The sequence below is a fragment of the Gadus chalcogrammus genome, chromosome 5 (assembly GCF_026213295.1).
Source record: "Gadus chalcogrammus isolate NIFS_2021 chromosome 5, NIFS_Gcha_1.0, whole genome shotgun sequence".
NCBI classification, from domain to species: Eukaryota; Metazoa; Chordata; class Actinopteri; order Gadiformes; family Gadidae; genus Gadus; species Gadus chalcogrammus.
In genome coordinates, this window is record NC_079416.1 from 10,992,477 (window position 1) to 11,005,854 (window position 13,378).

At 42.1% G+C, this 13,378-nt stretch overlaps 3 protein-coding genes across 5 annotated transcripts; all 3 read right to left on the reverse strand.

The window, feature by feature from the left end:
- Window positions 1-30: 30 nt before the first annotated feature.
- On the reverse strand, window positions 31-3,595 carry LOC130382790 (5'-3' exonuclease PLD4-like). Of its 2 annotated transcripts, none has more exons than XM_056590694.1 (11): window positions 3,483-3,595; window positions 3,214-3,302; window positions 2,973-3,123; window positions 2,638-2,824; window positions 2,437-2,557; window positions 2,214-2,341; window positions 1,927-2,127; window positions 1,594-1,733; window positions 1,025-1,190; window positions 826-922; window positions 31-735 (listed from the first exon to the last, which is right to left on the reverse strand). In XM_056590694.1, the coding sequence occupies exons 2-11, from the start codon at window positions 3,227-3,229 to the stop codon at window positions 524-526; spliced, it is 1,419 nt and encodes a 472-aa protein (XP_056446669.1). In that variant the 5' UTR covers window positions 3,230-3,302; window positions 3,483-3,595; the 3' UTR covers window positions 31-523. The 2 variants fall into 2 exon arrangements, with proteins under 2 accessions (XP_056446669.1, XP_056446668.1); XM_056590693.1 differs by having other exon boundaries at window positions 2,973-3,130.
- A 48-nt stretch (window positions 3,596-3,643) lies between these two features.
- On the reverse strand, window positions 3,644-9,075 carry LOC130382792 (centrosomal protein of 170 kDa protein B-like). Its single transcript, XM_056590695.1, has 6 exons — window positions 8,801-9,075; window positions 6,806-6,940; window positions 6,405-6,493; window positions 6,045-6,138; window positions 5,905-5,956; window positions 3,644-5,775 (listed from the first exon to the last, which is right to left on the reverse strand). Exons 1-6 carry the CDS (start codon window positions 8,843-8,845, stop codon window positions 5,429-5,431), a joined length of 762 nt encoding a protein of 253 aa, XP_056446670.1. The 5' UTR covers window positions 8,846-9,075; the 3' UTR covers window positions 3,644-5,428.
- An 893-nt stretch (window positions 9,076-9,968) lies between these two features.
- LOC130382789 (5'-3' exonuclease PLD4-like) lies at window positions 9,969-13,361 on the reverse strand. 2 transcript variants are annotated; one of them, XM_056590691.1, is made up of 11 exons: window positions 13,254-13,361; window positions 12,985-13,073; window positions 12,744-12,901; window positions 12,409-12,595; window positions 12,208-12,328; window positions 11,987-12,114; window positions 11,700-11,900; window positions 11,399-11,538; window positions 10,827-10,992; window positions 10,628-10,724; window positions 9,969-10,537 (listed from the first exon to the last, which is right to left on the reverse strand). In XM_056590691.1, the coding sequence occupies exons 2-11, from the start codon at window positions 13,033-13,035 to the stop codon at window positions 10,326-10,328; spliced, it is 1,461 nt and encodes a 486-aa protein (XP_056446666.1). In that variant the 5' UTR covers window positions 13,036-13,073; window positions 13,254-13,361; the 3' UTR covers window positions 9,969-10,325. The 2 variants fall into 2 exon arrangements, with proteins under 2 accessions (XP_056446666.1, XP_056446667.1); XM_056590692.1 differs by lacking the exon at window positions 13,254-13,361 and having other exon boundaries at window positions 12,985-13,247.
- Window positions 13,362-13,378: the final 17 nt, after the last annotated feature.

A 13,378-nucleotide genomic window follows, 5' to 3' on the forward strand; every position in this document is an offset into this window, starting at 1 on the left:
CTCTGGATCTCAGAGGAACTGATCCTTATTTTAATAATAAAATATTGAATAAGGTTCTCCAACAGCTTCTTTATAAACATTTGCCCATTTAAAATTGTATAACGGGTGTGAAACCAAGACATCTCATATGGGACACAAACATAACATTTACACATAAATATACTTTATCTCAGGAAAATCTGTAGAAAGACAGCCTGGTTTAATTTCCTGTGACGAAGTTGTAGGTTATATGACCACACACTAAACAATGTTATATGTATGCTCTCCACCATTACCATGTTAAAATACAGCAGAGATTATTGGATTTTAGGTTGCCATTTAAGATTTAAAATACAACGACACTATGGTGGAGCGGCCCTGACGGTTCTATATTAATCTCCCTAAAAGCTCGCATCATAAAATATTTCAAGACATGATTAAGATATCAACACGATAACACAATCATAATTGTGCTAACATTTTGAATGGGATATAGCATTGATTAATTAGAAGTTTGCCTGGCCATTCCGTCCTAACTAATTTGTTATCTGTGTGCGCTTGATAGTGCACAGTCAGGATTATGGCCCAGGTTATCAAGGTCTACAGCAAATTCAGAGTTCCAGTCCCTATTAAACACGGCCTTAAGTTGGTGATGCAGTGTTGTGGTCTTCTGAAGCGGGTCTAGGGCCTGTTCAGAAACGACCAGGCCGACACCTGCTGTGTTTGAAAAGTATTCCTCAATCCAGTTTGAAGTACCTGGGGAACACGTAAGCTTGTTAGCATCCTTTATAAATAATGAATGGGCACGAGTTTGAAATGCAGCCTTTCAAGCAAAAGAGTACATACCAATGTATGATACTTTATCAGTGACCATGTATTTGTTATGGTTTACTCTCGCATAAGGAATATCCGTCTTGTTTCCCACAGGTACGACAAACAGTCTCTGGAATAAAAAGAAAGATTAGAAAATGTGTAAAGCCTAACTTTAGTGCATTTTGTGTTTGGCGAGAGATCATTGTAAACATGGTATTGCAATGCGTCTCACCACTAGGATACGGATGTTTTGGGGGGGGTAATTAAAGGAAGCGAGGGATCGAAGGTGATGCAGCATGGCCGGGTTGGAGTCCCGCCCACAGCTGATCAGCATCCGGATCTTAACCTCCCGCTCGAACGCTGCCCGTTTGAGGACGTTATCGAGGACCGGCCAGTAGCTGTTCAAGCACAGGTCAGGGAAACAATGGAATGTTAAAAGATTACTAGGGGCGTCTAAACTAAGACAAAATTATATATGAAAATAACTTTATCCATCACAGTAGACTTTCTTTTAAAGTCTACATTTGACAGAATTTGACATATACTTCAGTCGGACGACTGTGTATTTGTTCCTACTAAAATGCTATTTTGTAAGCAAAAGACTCTACATATGTTAATTGGTTAATTTGAGACAGTATCGTTAAAGTTTTTCATGGAATGAAAAAAGATGTCTTCTGGAAGAACAAACTCCTTTATTCACTGTTGTTATATGTATGCATATTAACTGTAGTATATACAAAATCTAGCAAAGGTAGGTAGTTCATCTACTGCCTATCCATGTGCCTTGCATAATGGCCTCACCTTCTGTGGTGTTCCAGCCATGAGGTTGGGGAATACGCCATCACGGCTACATCGACAAAGCGCTCGGCTTCTGAGATGGTCGAGAGGATGGCCTCGAGATCCAGTGTCCGGGAGGAGGGGCAGAATGATGGAGGAGAACCCTGAGAGAGAGAGAGAGAGAGAGAGAGAGAGAGAGAGAGAGAGAGAGAGAGAGAGAGAGAGAGAGAGAGAGAGAGAGAGAGAGAGAGAGGCATAAAATATGGATACAAATACAAATTAATTTGCTACATAAGGCAGTTTATTTTCTAAGAACATTTTTAGTGAAAGTGTGGACTAGAAACGTCAGGAACTCACTGATAGGTAGATTCTGCTGGAAACATTACCATCTTCCACCACCAGGGGGTGATCTTTGTTAATGGCAGTGTCGTAGTGTGAGGGCCATGGTTCAGGCAGGGAGCTGTTGGATTCGCCCATCTCCCAGAAAGACTGGAAAATCTTGTAGAGGTCCTTTGCTAGGCTGGTGCAGTTGTAGATGAGCACTCCTAATTCTTTAACCTAGATTCAAAATTCAAAAATGGAGGTTAAAAGTACTCTTAGTAGAATATCCAGAGTGTGTGTTTGGTTGAAATCTTTCATGTCACCTCTGTGAGGGCTCTCCAATCCATGTTGGCACTCCCGATAAAAACATGACGTTTGTCTACTATCCAGAATTTGCTGTGAAGAACTCCCTTAGTCAATCGTCCAAAATCCACCCTCTTTACCTCCACCCCTGCAGCAAAACAAGAAGTTAAAGGTGTGGTTAATTGATATGTTATAGCCTACACGTTCAGCAAGTCAAATGAGTATAGCACTAAAACACCTCACCGTTCTCAAGCAGAATATTGAGGTCAGTAGAGTTGTTCGAAACAGTGGGCTCACTGGTGACCACCCGCACCGCCACGTTCCTCCTAGGCAACTTTTTTAATCTCTCCAGAATACTCACACCCTGTGTCAAAAATATCGTTTAAAATATTCAACGTAGGCCAAGATTGTTGTTATAACGGTCATGAGAGATACTTCACTCACAGGTAGTTCAGAGGAGGAATTGACGTTTACATCTCCACCAGTCAAGGTCCAGTAAAAAGAAGCCACCTCGACGTTCTCAGTGGCCAGGGAGATGAGGTCGTTCCAGGCTTGTTCCAGTGGGACACCAAAGGTGACGTTGTCCTCGTCATAGGTCACACCCAAGGGAATGCTCTCCACTAGAATAATTCTGAAGTGATAGAGCACCAACAAACTGTGGATCAAGGAGTGGGTTTGGGTGGGGACACTAGGAGGAGTGTAATTAAAGGGTCTCAAACACAGATTACAATTGATTATTGTGTATAATTACTCGTTGATCGTTATCAGAAGTTGCTAACCTGCATTGGTCAGTCGAAGCATTCTCAGCAGACACGTTATTCGCAGGAAGTGTCCCGTTGTGAGCAGGTTGGGGCCGTTCCAACACAGTCACGGCTAGTATGACGCCCAGTACAGTCAGAGCTCCCATTGCAAAAACTATGGTCACAACACCTGCACGCTAAACACAGAAGCAACTGCATGAACATTAAGTGTTCCCGCCAGAAAACAGCTATAATTGGGATTAAAGGGTGACTTTCTTACCTTCCTTGGAGACCATTGGCTGCCATGCAAACTTTCGTATGGAATTGGCATTTTCTGTATTCTGATGATTTCTGATCTACTCAAGAACACTAAAGACGGCAAACTGTTTCAGTAGGGCCAACTAAATACTTTTTTCATCACAGCAATTACATTTATGGCACATTTAATTTCTCAGATTGTGCCGAATTTCAAGAGACAAACCAGGGTCTGATTATTTTTATAAATAGGCTACCCCTACAAATAAATGAACGCATATAGAAAAAACTTACGTGATCTTTTGATGATATATTTCAACAGCTGTATCGACAGACGTCTGCAGGTTTATCCTAAATTGAAGAACTATCTTTTGAAATGGGTGAGCAGAACAGTTCTGCTTTTTAAGTTTCGTTTTATACAGCAGAAAAAAACAAAACCGAAAACTAAAATAAGGCCATTAAAAGTACACAGAGAAATGTTAACCGATTTAATAATTATTTATTTGAAAAAAGGGTATTTCAAGGAAGAAAGTGTGTAACCAGATCTTAATTATCAAGGACATCAAAAAAACTAAACATTAAAGATAACAAGTTCAAGGTTGACGGACAAGAAACGGCCAGTGATGTACAAAAGTGGGCCTAAAGTGGATGTAGAACGGATTTACATTAACGAGGCTGAGTTAAATCTCCGCCTATTTCCATTGTGTAGATGAAAAAATTGCGGGCACCATCTCTCCCAAGTAGAAATAGCAGCATTGAGTCAGAGCAGAGCAATACAAATGTCTGTCATTCTTTTGCTCATCTCATTTGTAAACAATGATGGCAAGTACAGTCATAAACAATGCCAAAAATGCTTTGAAATATTTAGAGGAAACCCAAATTAGAATAATATGTAGGTGGACGAAACAATTTTGTTGAAAGCATGTGTTCGTGCCCCCTGCTGCCTTCAATCATAACAACAAAGATCATGTTCTGATTGGGAAATGAAACTTCCTCACAAAGAATTGGCATAGTGGCTTTAACTTGGAAGTTCACTCTATGAAGCCGAGTGGAATCTTACATTAGTGCAATCAAGAGAGGTAACGTTAGAGTTAAATGACATTTAATGCCAATCCGACCAATAAAGACACAAAAAAAATCATATTAACTGTTGGCCCACATTCAAGTGAGACACATGGTGTAGAAAATCTCTGTCATGACAATTCTGGCCAAAGTAACCCTTAAGGGTGAAACTTATGTTTGAGTTTAGATGTAGTGTAGTGTGTGTGTGTGTGTGTGTGTGTGTGTGTGTGTGTGTGTGTGTGTGTGAGAAAATGCTCGGAGAGCCACTAGGAAACTGAATATGGGATGCCTGAGAATATTTTCCAACACTACCTTTGGCCAAATCTTTGTGCCATTAATTGTGTTGTAGGTCAAATATAACAAATAATAATGCCTATTACTATAAAAGAAACGATACCAGATGCAGGCTGAAAGCACAAGCCATCTTGTTCCAAGTGGTGGAGCTGAGGAATGCCTGAGAGGCTTGTGGGGATTGCTGTTGCCTTGTGACTAAACATCCGTGTTCGAGTCTAACGTTAAGCTTCTTCATTCCTCTCATCCCCACATTCCACAGAGAATTTCACCGCAGCCTGGGAGAGAAACGGAAATGCTGCAAAGTAGACCCCTAATCTGAAGAGAACCCATTGCATTCATGTTTTTTTGTCAGATCATGTAGAAATCTGTGGTCTGGCACTATTTTAGATACATTTCGATTACTGTCTATTCGTTTATCAAATTCTCTTATAAATTGACATATGTTCAGAGCTTAAAGTAGCACAATAAATACTTTTTACAATCGAAAAATAGTATCCGTGTTCCGCAAAGAAATATTCCACAAAAATGGTACTACTATAAAACATCTCTATATCGATTACAACAGCCCTAGCAGGTGATTGCTGCTTTGTGTGCAAGAGTTGATTACATTCACGCTGGTTTTTAAATCATGTAGTGTTTGTGCTGTGCAAGGCAGCGTCACTGGCAACTGACACCATGTCAGATAAATCAAGTATAGTTTTGAAGCCCCTTTAGAAAACCAAAGGGGGATGGAGGGAACATGGCACGGACACACAAACACGTGTGACGGTTTACGTTGTCGTCTTTCCTCCATTGATTGCGCCATGTCCACATGTTTGCTGCAGGCCTCGTCACCCCTCGTGCGCGGTGTTGTTTTGACATGCAGCTGTCCGGGGGAGCGACTCTCACTTCCCCCCCCACGGTGCTTTCCTACACCTGTAGCAGGGGGTTTTGAGGAGGCCTGCGGTGGCGACGGCGAAAGAAGCGCAGTGGGGCGAGTAAAAAAGGAGGAACCGCTCTCTTGGTATCGGAACCACATATCCATCTCTGGCGTCATCGGGGGTCACGGCAGTCCTCCTCACGCTCTCCCCGGGCCTGTTCCCTCCGCCGCGGTGCGACGCCGAGGGGGTGGTCCTCCAGTCCCGGGGTTCGGCCCTCGACGAGCGGGCTGCAGCGGTGGGGCGTGCGGAGGACGAGGAGGAGGACTTGTCCTGCTCAGGCCTCCTGCTGGGTTCCATGATGGTGTTGATGACTGGAGGAGGACAGGGATTGGATGGCGGTCAGTATGATCATCCACATACATTGTGCCCGTGGTTTCTTCACATTTTTATCTAAAAAAACTCCAAACTAATCAAAGAAGTCGCTCTCTGTGTAGGCTTACCTTCGAGTTGTCTTTGAACTCTCCTGAGCTCGTTCAGAATGGATGCGACCTCCTGAAACACAGATATAGGACCGAACGGTTGGTTTTTAAATATCATGCAATAGATAACCACATAATAAACAGCAGGAAGTGAAGCCAACCTTGTTAGAGCTTTTGACGACGGGGATGTGGTTATCCCGAGTGAGTTTGGCCTCGACCTCCTCCCAAAGATCCATCCTATCCTGGAAGCGCACCCTGAGATCACAAAGCAAAACAGACACCCACAGGCCATCACTGGTTTGCTCTTCAGGGCCATTACACCTCACCCAGAGTTCAGGTCCAAGTGGAGATGATCTACAACCCTGATGGTCTTACCATCTTAACCATCTTAATACCATCGTATTGCAGTCTCAACACCGAGACTGACGATCAGGGAAGATGTATGAAACGTCTCAATAAACCCAGAGTGAGCACAGGAGGGGGAGGTTGAGTGTGCGACACATATGAGTCAGTGTTCCTACTTGAGTTTCTCCGTGAGCTGGTCAGTGTTCTGTCTGATGACAAGGGAAATCTGAGTCACGGGATTCAACATCAGCTGGTCAGCTATATCCTGAGTAAAGGGACAAAAGACATTGCTCTTTTTAAAGATATTCGAAGAGTTCCAACATGGATTTCGGATCAATTGAAGATTTCAAGCATAGAAACATTTAAGATATCCCAAAAAACAACTTTCAGTAATTCTCACAAATATATTATATGCATGGATATTTTAAGGGCAGATCTAAATAAACCATTGAGATGATCTACTACTACTACTAATACTACTACGACTACTACTTTTATGATAATAATAATAATAATAGATTTTTTTCAAATCAATTCAGCATCATTAAATTGAGGTTCACATGACATGGTTGAGTACCTCTTCTCTGTTGCGAGGCCGGTTCGTGTTGTTGTGTTTGTGGTCCCCAGTGTTCTGGTTGAGGTGTTTGGGAGTCGTAGGGCTTGGAGGACCTCTCTGGTGATTGAGCCCTGCCTCTGGAATGTGCTGAACCAGCTGCATTAACCAACAGACCATCAGCCATTAGGAGCCACACATTAGTTTGGTAAGGTCTAAAACACATCTAATAAATCTAGAAAATGCTGTATGCTGAGAGCTTTAGTACAAAGTGAGGTTGAAAACATGTTTTAATAAAGCAACATAGATTAAGACATAAAGAAACATTAAATAGCTTGAATCCATTGAATGGATTTGAACAGAGTTCAAAAGACTAAATGGAGTAAACAATGTGAACATGGGCACCATTTATAAAAATGTAAATGGTTGGAAACAAATAAAGTGACAGCTTGAATGAAAAGCATTGCTAAAAATGCAGAAATGTAAAAGGAATTGAACTGAAGAATCTGAAAGTTCAAATGTATTGCCCTGCACTGCTGAAAAATCTGAAAGGTCAAATGTACTGAAGTGCACTGCTAAGAAATCTGGAAGCTGAATCAAAAACGGAAAGACGCTGAATTGCATTATGGTTTTGGGGATAGTAGTAGTATTGGTACTAGCTGTAGTAGTAGTAGAAGTAGTAGTAGCTGAAGTAGAAGTACTAGTATTAGTAGTAGTAGTAGCTGAAGTAGAAGTACTAGTATTAGTAGTAGTAGTAGCTGAAGTAGAAGTAATAGTAGTAGCTGAAGTAATATTGTTACTAGCTGCACAAACGATATGCCTTATTAAAAAGGTATAGCATTGATTGATGTTTTTAGAAAGAATGATAATCCCAATTTTTTTTTAGTTCTTTAAAGTGGACATATTATTCCACCAGGTGTGAGTGTGATTAGCCTTACATGCCGTTTAAAAAATCTGATCCATATGACATCACTAGTGGGCGTGAATCAACGTAAATCAATGAGACCAACTGAAAACAAGCCGACATGGAACTTAAACTGTGATTTTGAAAAAAGTAACAGGAACCGTGTGTTGATTTGTCTCGGAGCACTCGTCTAATAACATGACTTGGTCGAGTGAGGGACAGGCTATGCGGTGCATGCAAACTATGCTGCCATGAATTTGACATTGGTTGACCCCCTTTGATTTATATGTTGGAAACCACTGAGGCGGGCGTAACACCATTCAATAATAACACTAATAATATCACTTTTAGGACTTTCTAGTGCCTTTTTTTTAAACTCAGGAGTAAAACATTATTTTACATGATTGTGTCCGTAAATTCAATGTCAACGCTTCTCTCTGAATGCGTAGATGAGGTGCGTCAGTGTCTGTCTGATTATGTGTGTGTGTAGTCACCAAATAAGCAGTTGCCTACATCTTTTGTATGCACTTTTCCCCTTCCATGTCATTATTCCGTCTGTTTTAGTGTATTGCGGTGACAGCAACTGGACGCCTAGAATGTCGCTGAATGCCTGGACTCCCCTTAAGGTTAACCAGCCAGCACCCCATCACCATAGCTATGACTTCATCATCTCATCTCATCTTCGTCCGCTTATCCGGGGTCGGCTCGCGGGGGGAGCAGCTCAAGCGGCCCTTTCCCGGGCCACATTGACCAGCTCTGACGGGGGGATACCGAGGTGTTCCCAGGCCAGTGTTGAGACATAATCTCTCCACCTAGTCCTGGGTCTTCCCAAGATATGACTTTCCTAAACAAAATTATTTAAAATGTTTTTCCTGTATGCACGTCAATTATGGCACCCCTGACCACCCCTGACCACCCCTGGAACCACTGCGTTCCTTCCCAAGATCTCTTCCTTGCTAATTAAGGGTGTTTTTTCTTTCTAGGATCGGGGGGGTGTCATAAGTAAACGGCCTGCTCACCCCATTGAGACTGTATCTGTGACTAAAGGCTATACAAAAACTGTCTGGACCGCTGGCAGGATGTCTAGCGGGGGTCTTGGACGCTGTGCGGGGTACCTCTTCGTGGGCCGTCATGGTGGCGTCGGGGACCTGTGCCTCCATGGCCGAGCTCGGGGGCTCCCCCTCCCCGGCCACGTCGTGGATCTCTCTGGCCAAGATCGCCAGGTCTTTGGCTAGGTCCTGGCTCAACCTGGCCGGGCGCAAACACACAACAACACAACCAGTATGGCGGAGGCCCCCAGCAGAGTACAGATAGTATGGACCAAAACAATAACCCAGAGGATTACAGGGATCAGCACTCTCTTTGGCGGTCGGACACACGGTCAGACACAAACGGCAATAAGCTCAGATTTCTGTGAGGTCACGTCAGGCACCATACAGGACAGTGACATTTGATAATGAATGAAGTGGGGGAAAGATGTTCAACATACCGAGTCGTTTTCTAGTAATACCATGATTCACGGGCGGTTTCAAACGTAACGATAGCCCACTGGAAAACAAGCTAACTCCTCAGAAGCACCCGTACTATAACAGCAAGCTCCGCCCCGTGCCCCCTGACCTTTCTTCTTCTCCTCGGATATGAGTAGTATGAGCAACATCATCTATACGCTGCCTTAGTGCCACCTCTGGATCTCAGAGGAACTGATCCTTATTTTAATAATAAAATATTGAATAAGGTTCTCCAACAGCTTCTTTATAAACATTTGCCCATTTAAAATTGTATAACGGGTGTGAAACCAAGACATCTCATATGGGACACAAACATAACATTTACACATAAATATACTTTATCTCAGGAAAATCTGTAGAAAGACAGCCTGGTTTAATTTCCTGTGACGAAGTTGTAGGTTATATGACCACACACTAGGGCTGAACGATTTTAAGAAAAAATTGAAATTGCGATTTTTCTGGTAGAGATTGCGGTTTCGATTTCAAACACGATTTATTTTCTTTAAATCAAGTTTCAGTATAAATTAATATAACCAATGAATTCCATTAAGGTAATGCAATATTGAAAACTGCTGGCAACAGATTTCAAATGCAAGACTGTTTATTCAAGTACCTAAGAAACAACAACCAAAAAAGTCAAATAAAAAGGGAGCCCTCTTTCTTAAGTAAACTTGCTTCAATGGCTCATCAGCATCAAAATAATTGCACTTTTGTAAAAAAAAAAAAAAAAAAAAAAAATTATAAAAAAAAAAAAAAAAAAAAAAAAGCAGCTTTGACGATCCCAAAATCGTAATGCTTGAGATCGCGATTTTCGGTCGAAAACGATAGATCGTTCAGCCCTACCACACACTAAACAATGTTATATGTATGCTCTCCACCATTACCATGTTAAAATACAGCAGAGATTATTGGATTTTAGGTTGCCATTTAAGATTTAAAATACAACGACACTATGGTGGAGCGGCCCTGACGGTTCTATATTAATCTCCCTAAAAGCTCGCATCATAAAATATTTCAAGACATGATTAAGATATCAACACGATAACACAATCATAATTGTGCTAACATTTTGAATGGGATATAGCATTGATTAATTAGAAGTTTGCCTGGCCATTCCGTCCTAACTAATTTGTTATCTGTATGCGCTTGATAGTGCACAGTCAGGATTATGGCCCAGGTTATCAAGGTCTACAGCAAATTCAGAGTTCCAGTCCCTATTAAACACGGCCTTAAGTTGGTGATGCAGTGTTGTGGTCTTCTGAAGCGGGTCTAGGGCCTGTTCAGAAACGACCAGGCCGACACCTGCTGTGTTTGAAAAGTAATCCTCAATCCAGTTTGAAGTACCTGGGGAACACGTAAGCTTGTTAGCATCCTTTATAAATAATGAATGGGCACGAGTTTGAAATGCAGCCTCTCAAGCAAAAGAGTACATACCAATGTATGATACTTTATCAGTGACCATGTATTTGTTATGGTTTACTCTCGCATAAGGAATATCCGTCTTGTTTCCCACAGGTACGACAAACAGTCTCTGGAATAAAAAGAAAGATTAGAAAATGTGTAAAGCCTAACTTTAGTGCATTTTGTGTTTGGCGAGAGATCCTTGTAAACATGGTATTGCAATGCGTCTCACCACTAGGATACGGATGTTTTGGGGGGGGTAATTAAAGGAAGCGAGGGATCGAAGGTGATGCAGCATGGCCGGGTTGGAGTCCCGCCCACAGCTGATCAGCATCCGGATCTTAACCTCCCGCTCGAACGCTGCCCGTTTGAGGACGTTATCGAGGACCGGCCAGTAGCTGTTCAAGCACAGGTCAGGGAAACAATGGGATGTTAAAAGATTACTAGGGGCGTCTAAACTAAGACAAAATTATATATGAAAATAACTTTATCCATCACAGTAGACTTTCTTTTAAAGTCTACATTTGACAGAATTTGACATATATTTCAGTCGGACGACTGTGTATTTGTTCCTAATAAAATGCTATTTTGTAAGCAAAAGACTCTACATATGTTAATTGGTTAATTTGAGACAGTATCGTTAAAGTTTTTCATGGAATGAAAAAAGATGTCTTCTGGAGGAACAAACTCCTTTATTCACTGTTGTTATATGTATGCATATTAACTGTACTATATACAAAATCGAGCAAAGGTAGGTAGTTTGTCATCTACTGCCTATCCATGTGCCTTGCATAATGGCCTCACCTTCTGTGGTGTTCCAGCCATGAGGTTGGGGAATACGCCATCACGGCTACATCGACAAAGCGCTCGGCTTCTGAGATGGTCGAGAGGATGGCCTCGAGATCCAGTGTCCGGGAGGAGGGGCAGAATGATGGAGGAGAACCCTGAGAGAGAGAGAGAGAGAGAGAGAGAGAGAGAGAGAGAGAGAGAGAGAGAGAGAGAGATAAAATATGGATACAAATACAAATTAATTTGCTACATAAGGCAGTTTATTTTCTAAGAACATTTTTAGTGAAAGTGTGGACTAGAAACGTCAGGAACTCACTGATAGGTAGATTCTGCTGGAAACATTACCATCTTCCACCACCAGGGGGTGATCTTTGTTAATGGCAGTGTCGTAGTGTGAGGGCCATGGTTCAGGCAGGGAGCTGTTGGATTCGCCCATCTCCCAGAAAGACTGGAAAATCTTGTAGAGGTCCTTTGCTAGGCTGGTGCAGTTGTAGATGAGCACTCCTAATTCTTTAACCTAGATTCAAAATTCAAAAATGGAGGTTAAAAGTACTCTTAGTAGAATATCCAGAGTGTGTGTTTGGTTGAAATCTTTCATGTCACCTCTGTGAGGGCTCTCCAATCCATGTTGGCACTCCCGATAAAAACATGACGTTTGTCTACTATCCAGAATTTGCTGTGAAGAACTCCCTTAGTCAATCGTCCAAAATCCACCCTCTTTACCTCCACCCCTGCAGAAAAACAAGAAGTTAAAGGTGTGGTTAATTGATATGTTATAGCCTACACGTTCAGCAAGTCAAATGAGTAGCACTAAAACACCTCACCGTTCTCAAGCAGAATATTGAGGTCAGTAGAGTTGTTCGGCACAGTGGGCTCACTGGTGACCACCCGCACCGCCACGTTCCTCCTAGGCAACTTTTTTAATCTCTCCAGAATACTCACACCCTGTGTCAAAAATAGCGTTTAAAATATTCAACGTAGGCCAAGATTGTTGTTATAACGGTCATGAGAGATACTTCACTCACAGGTAGTTCAGAGGAGGAATTGACGTTTACATCTCCACCAGTCAAGGTCCAGTAAAAAGAAGCCACCTCGACGTTCTCAGTGGCCAGGGAGATGAGGTCGTTCCAGGCTTGTTCCAGTGGGACACCAAAGGTGACGTTGTCCTCGTCATAGGTCACACCCAAGGGAATGCTCTCCACTAGAATAATTCTGAAGTGATAGAGCACCAACAAACTGTGGATCAAGGAGTGGGTTTGGGTGGGGACACTAGGAGGAGTGTAATTAAAGGGTCTCAAACACAGATTACAATTGATTATTGTGTATAATTACTCGTTGATCGTTATCAGAAGTTGCTAACCTGCATTGGTCAGTCGAAGCATTCTCAGCAGACACGTTATTCGCAGGAAGTGTCCCGTTGTGAGCAGGTTGGGGCCGTTCCAACACAGTCACGGCTAGTATGACGCCCAGTACATTCAGAGCTCCCATTGCAAAAACTATGGTCACAACACCTGCACGCTAAACACAGAAGCAACTGCATGAACATTAAGTGTTCCCGCCAGAAAACAGCTATAATTGGGATTAAAGGGTGACTTTCTTACCTTCCTTGGAGAGCATTGGCTGCCATGCAAACTTTCGTATGGAATTGGCATTTTCTGTATTCTGATGATTTCTGATCTACTCAAGAACACTAAAGACGGCAAACTGTTTCAGTAGGGCCAACTAAATACTTTTTTCATCACAGCAATTACATTTATGGCACATTTAATTTCTCAGATTGTGCCGAATTTCAAGAGACAAACCAGGGTCTGATTATTTTTATAAATAGGCTACCCCTACAAATAAATGAACGCATATAGAAAAAACTTACGTGATCTTTTGATGATATATTTCAACAGCTGTATCGACAGACGTCTGCAGGTTTATCCTAAATTGAAGAACTATCTTTTGAAATGGGTGAGCAGAACAGTTCTGCTTTTTAAGTTTCGTTTTATA

Excerpts from the sequence above, each read along its gene's own strand:
- LOC130382790 (XM_056590693.1), bottom strand. The coding sequence starts at position 3,264 with ATGCCAATTCCATACGAAAGTTTGCATGGCAGCCAATGGTCTCCAAGG. Across the intron at positions 3,131-3,213 it reads GCCAATGGTCTCCAAGGAAG|CGTGCAGGTGTTGTGACCAT; the intron begins GTAAGAAAGTCA and ends TTCTGTGTTTAG. Across the intron at positions 2,558-2,637 it reads ATTCCTCCTCTGAACTACCT|GGTGTGAGTATTCTGGAGAG; the intron begins GTGAGTGAAGTA and ends TTTTTGACACAG.
- LOC130382792 (XM_056590695.1), bottom strand. The coding sequence starts at position 8,845 with ATGGAGGCACAGGTCCCCGACGCCACCATGACGGCCCACGAAGAG. Across the intron at positions 6,139-6,404 it reads CAGCTCACGGAGAAACTCAA|GGTGCGCTTCCAGGATAGGA; the intron begins GTAGGAACACTG and ends TTGTGATCTCAG. Across the intron at positions 5,957-6,044 it reads TCGTCAAAAGCTCTAACAAG|GAGGTCGCATCCATTCTGAA; the intron begins GTTGGCTTCACT and ends TCTGTGTTTCAG.
- LOC130382789 (XM_056590691.1), bottom strand. The coding sequence starts at position 13,035 with ATGCCAATTCCATACGAAAGTTTGCATGGCAGCCAATGCTCTCCAAGG. Across the intron at positions 10,725-10,826 it reads AAAACATCCGTATCCTAGTG|AGACTGTTTGTCGTACCTGT; the intron begins GTGAGACGCATT and ends TTTTTATTCCAG. Across the intron at positions 10,538-10,627 it reads TGATAAAGTATCATACATTG|GTACTTCAAACTGGATTGAG; the intron begins GTATGTACTCTT and ends CGTGTTCCCCAG.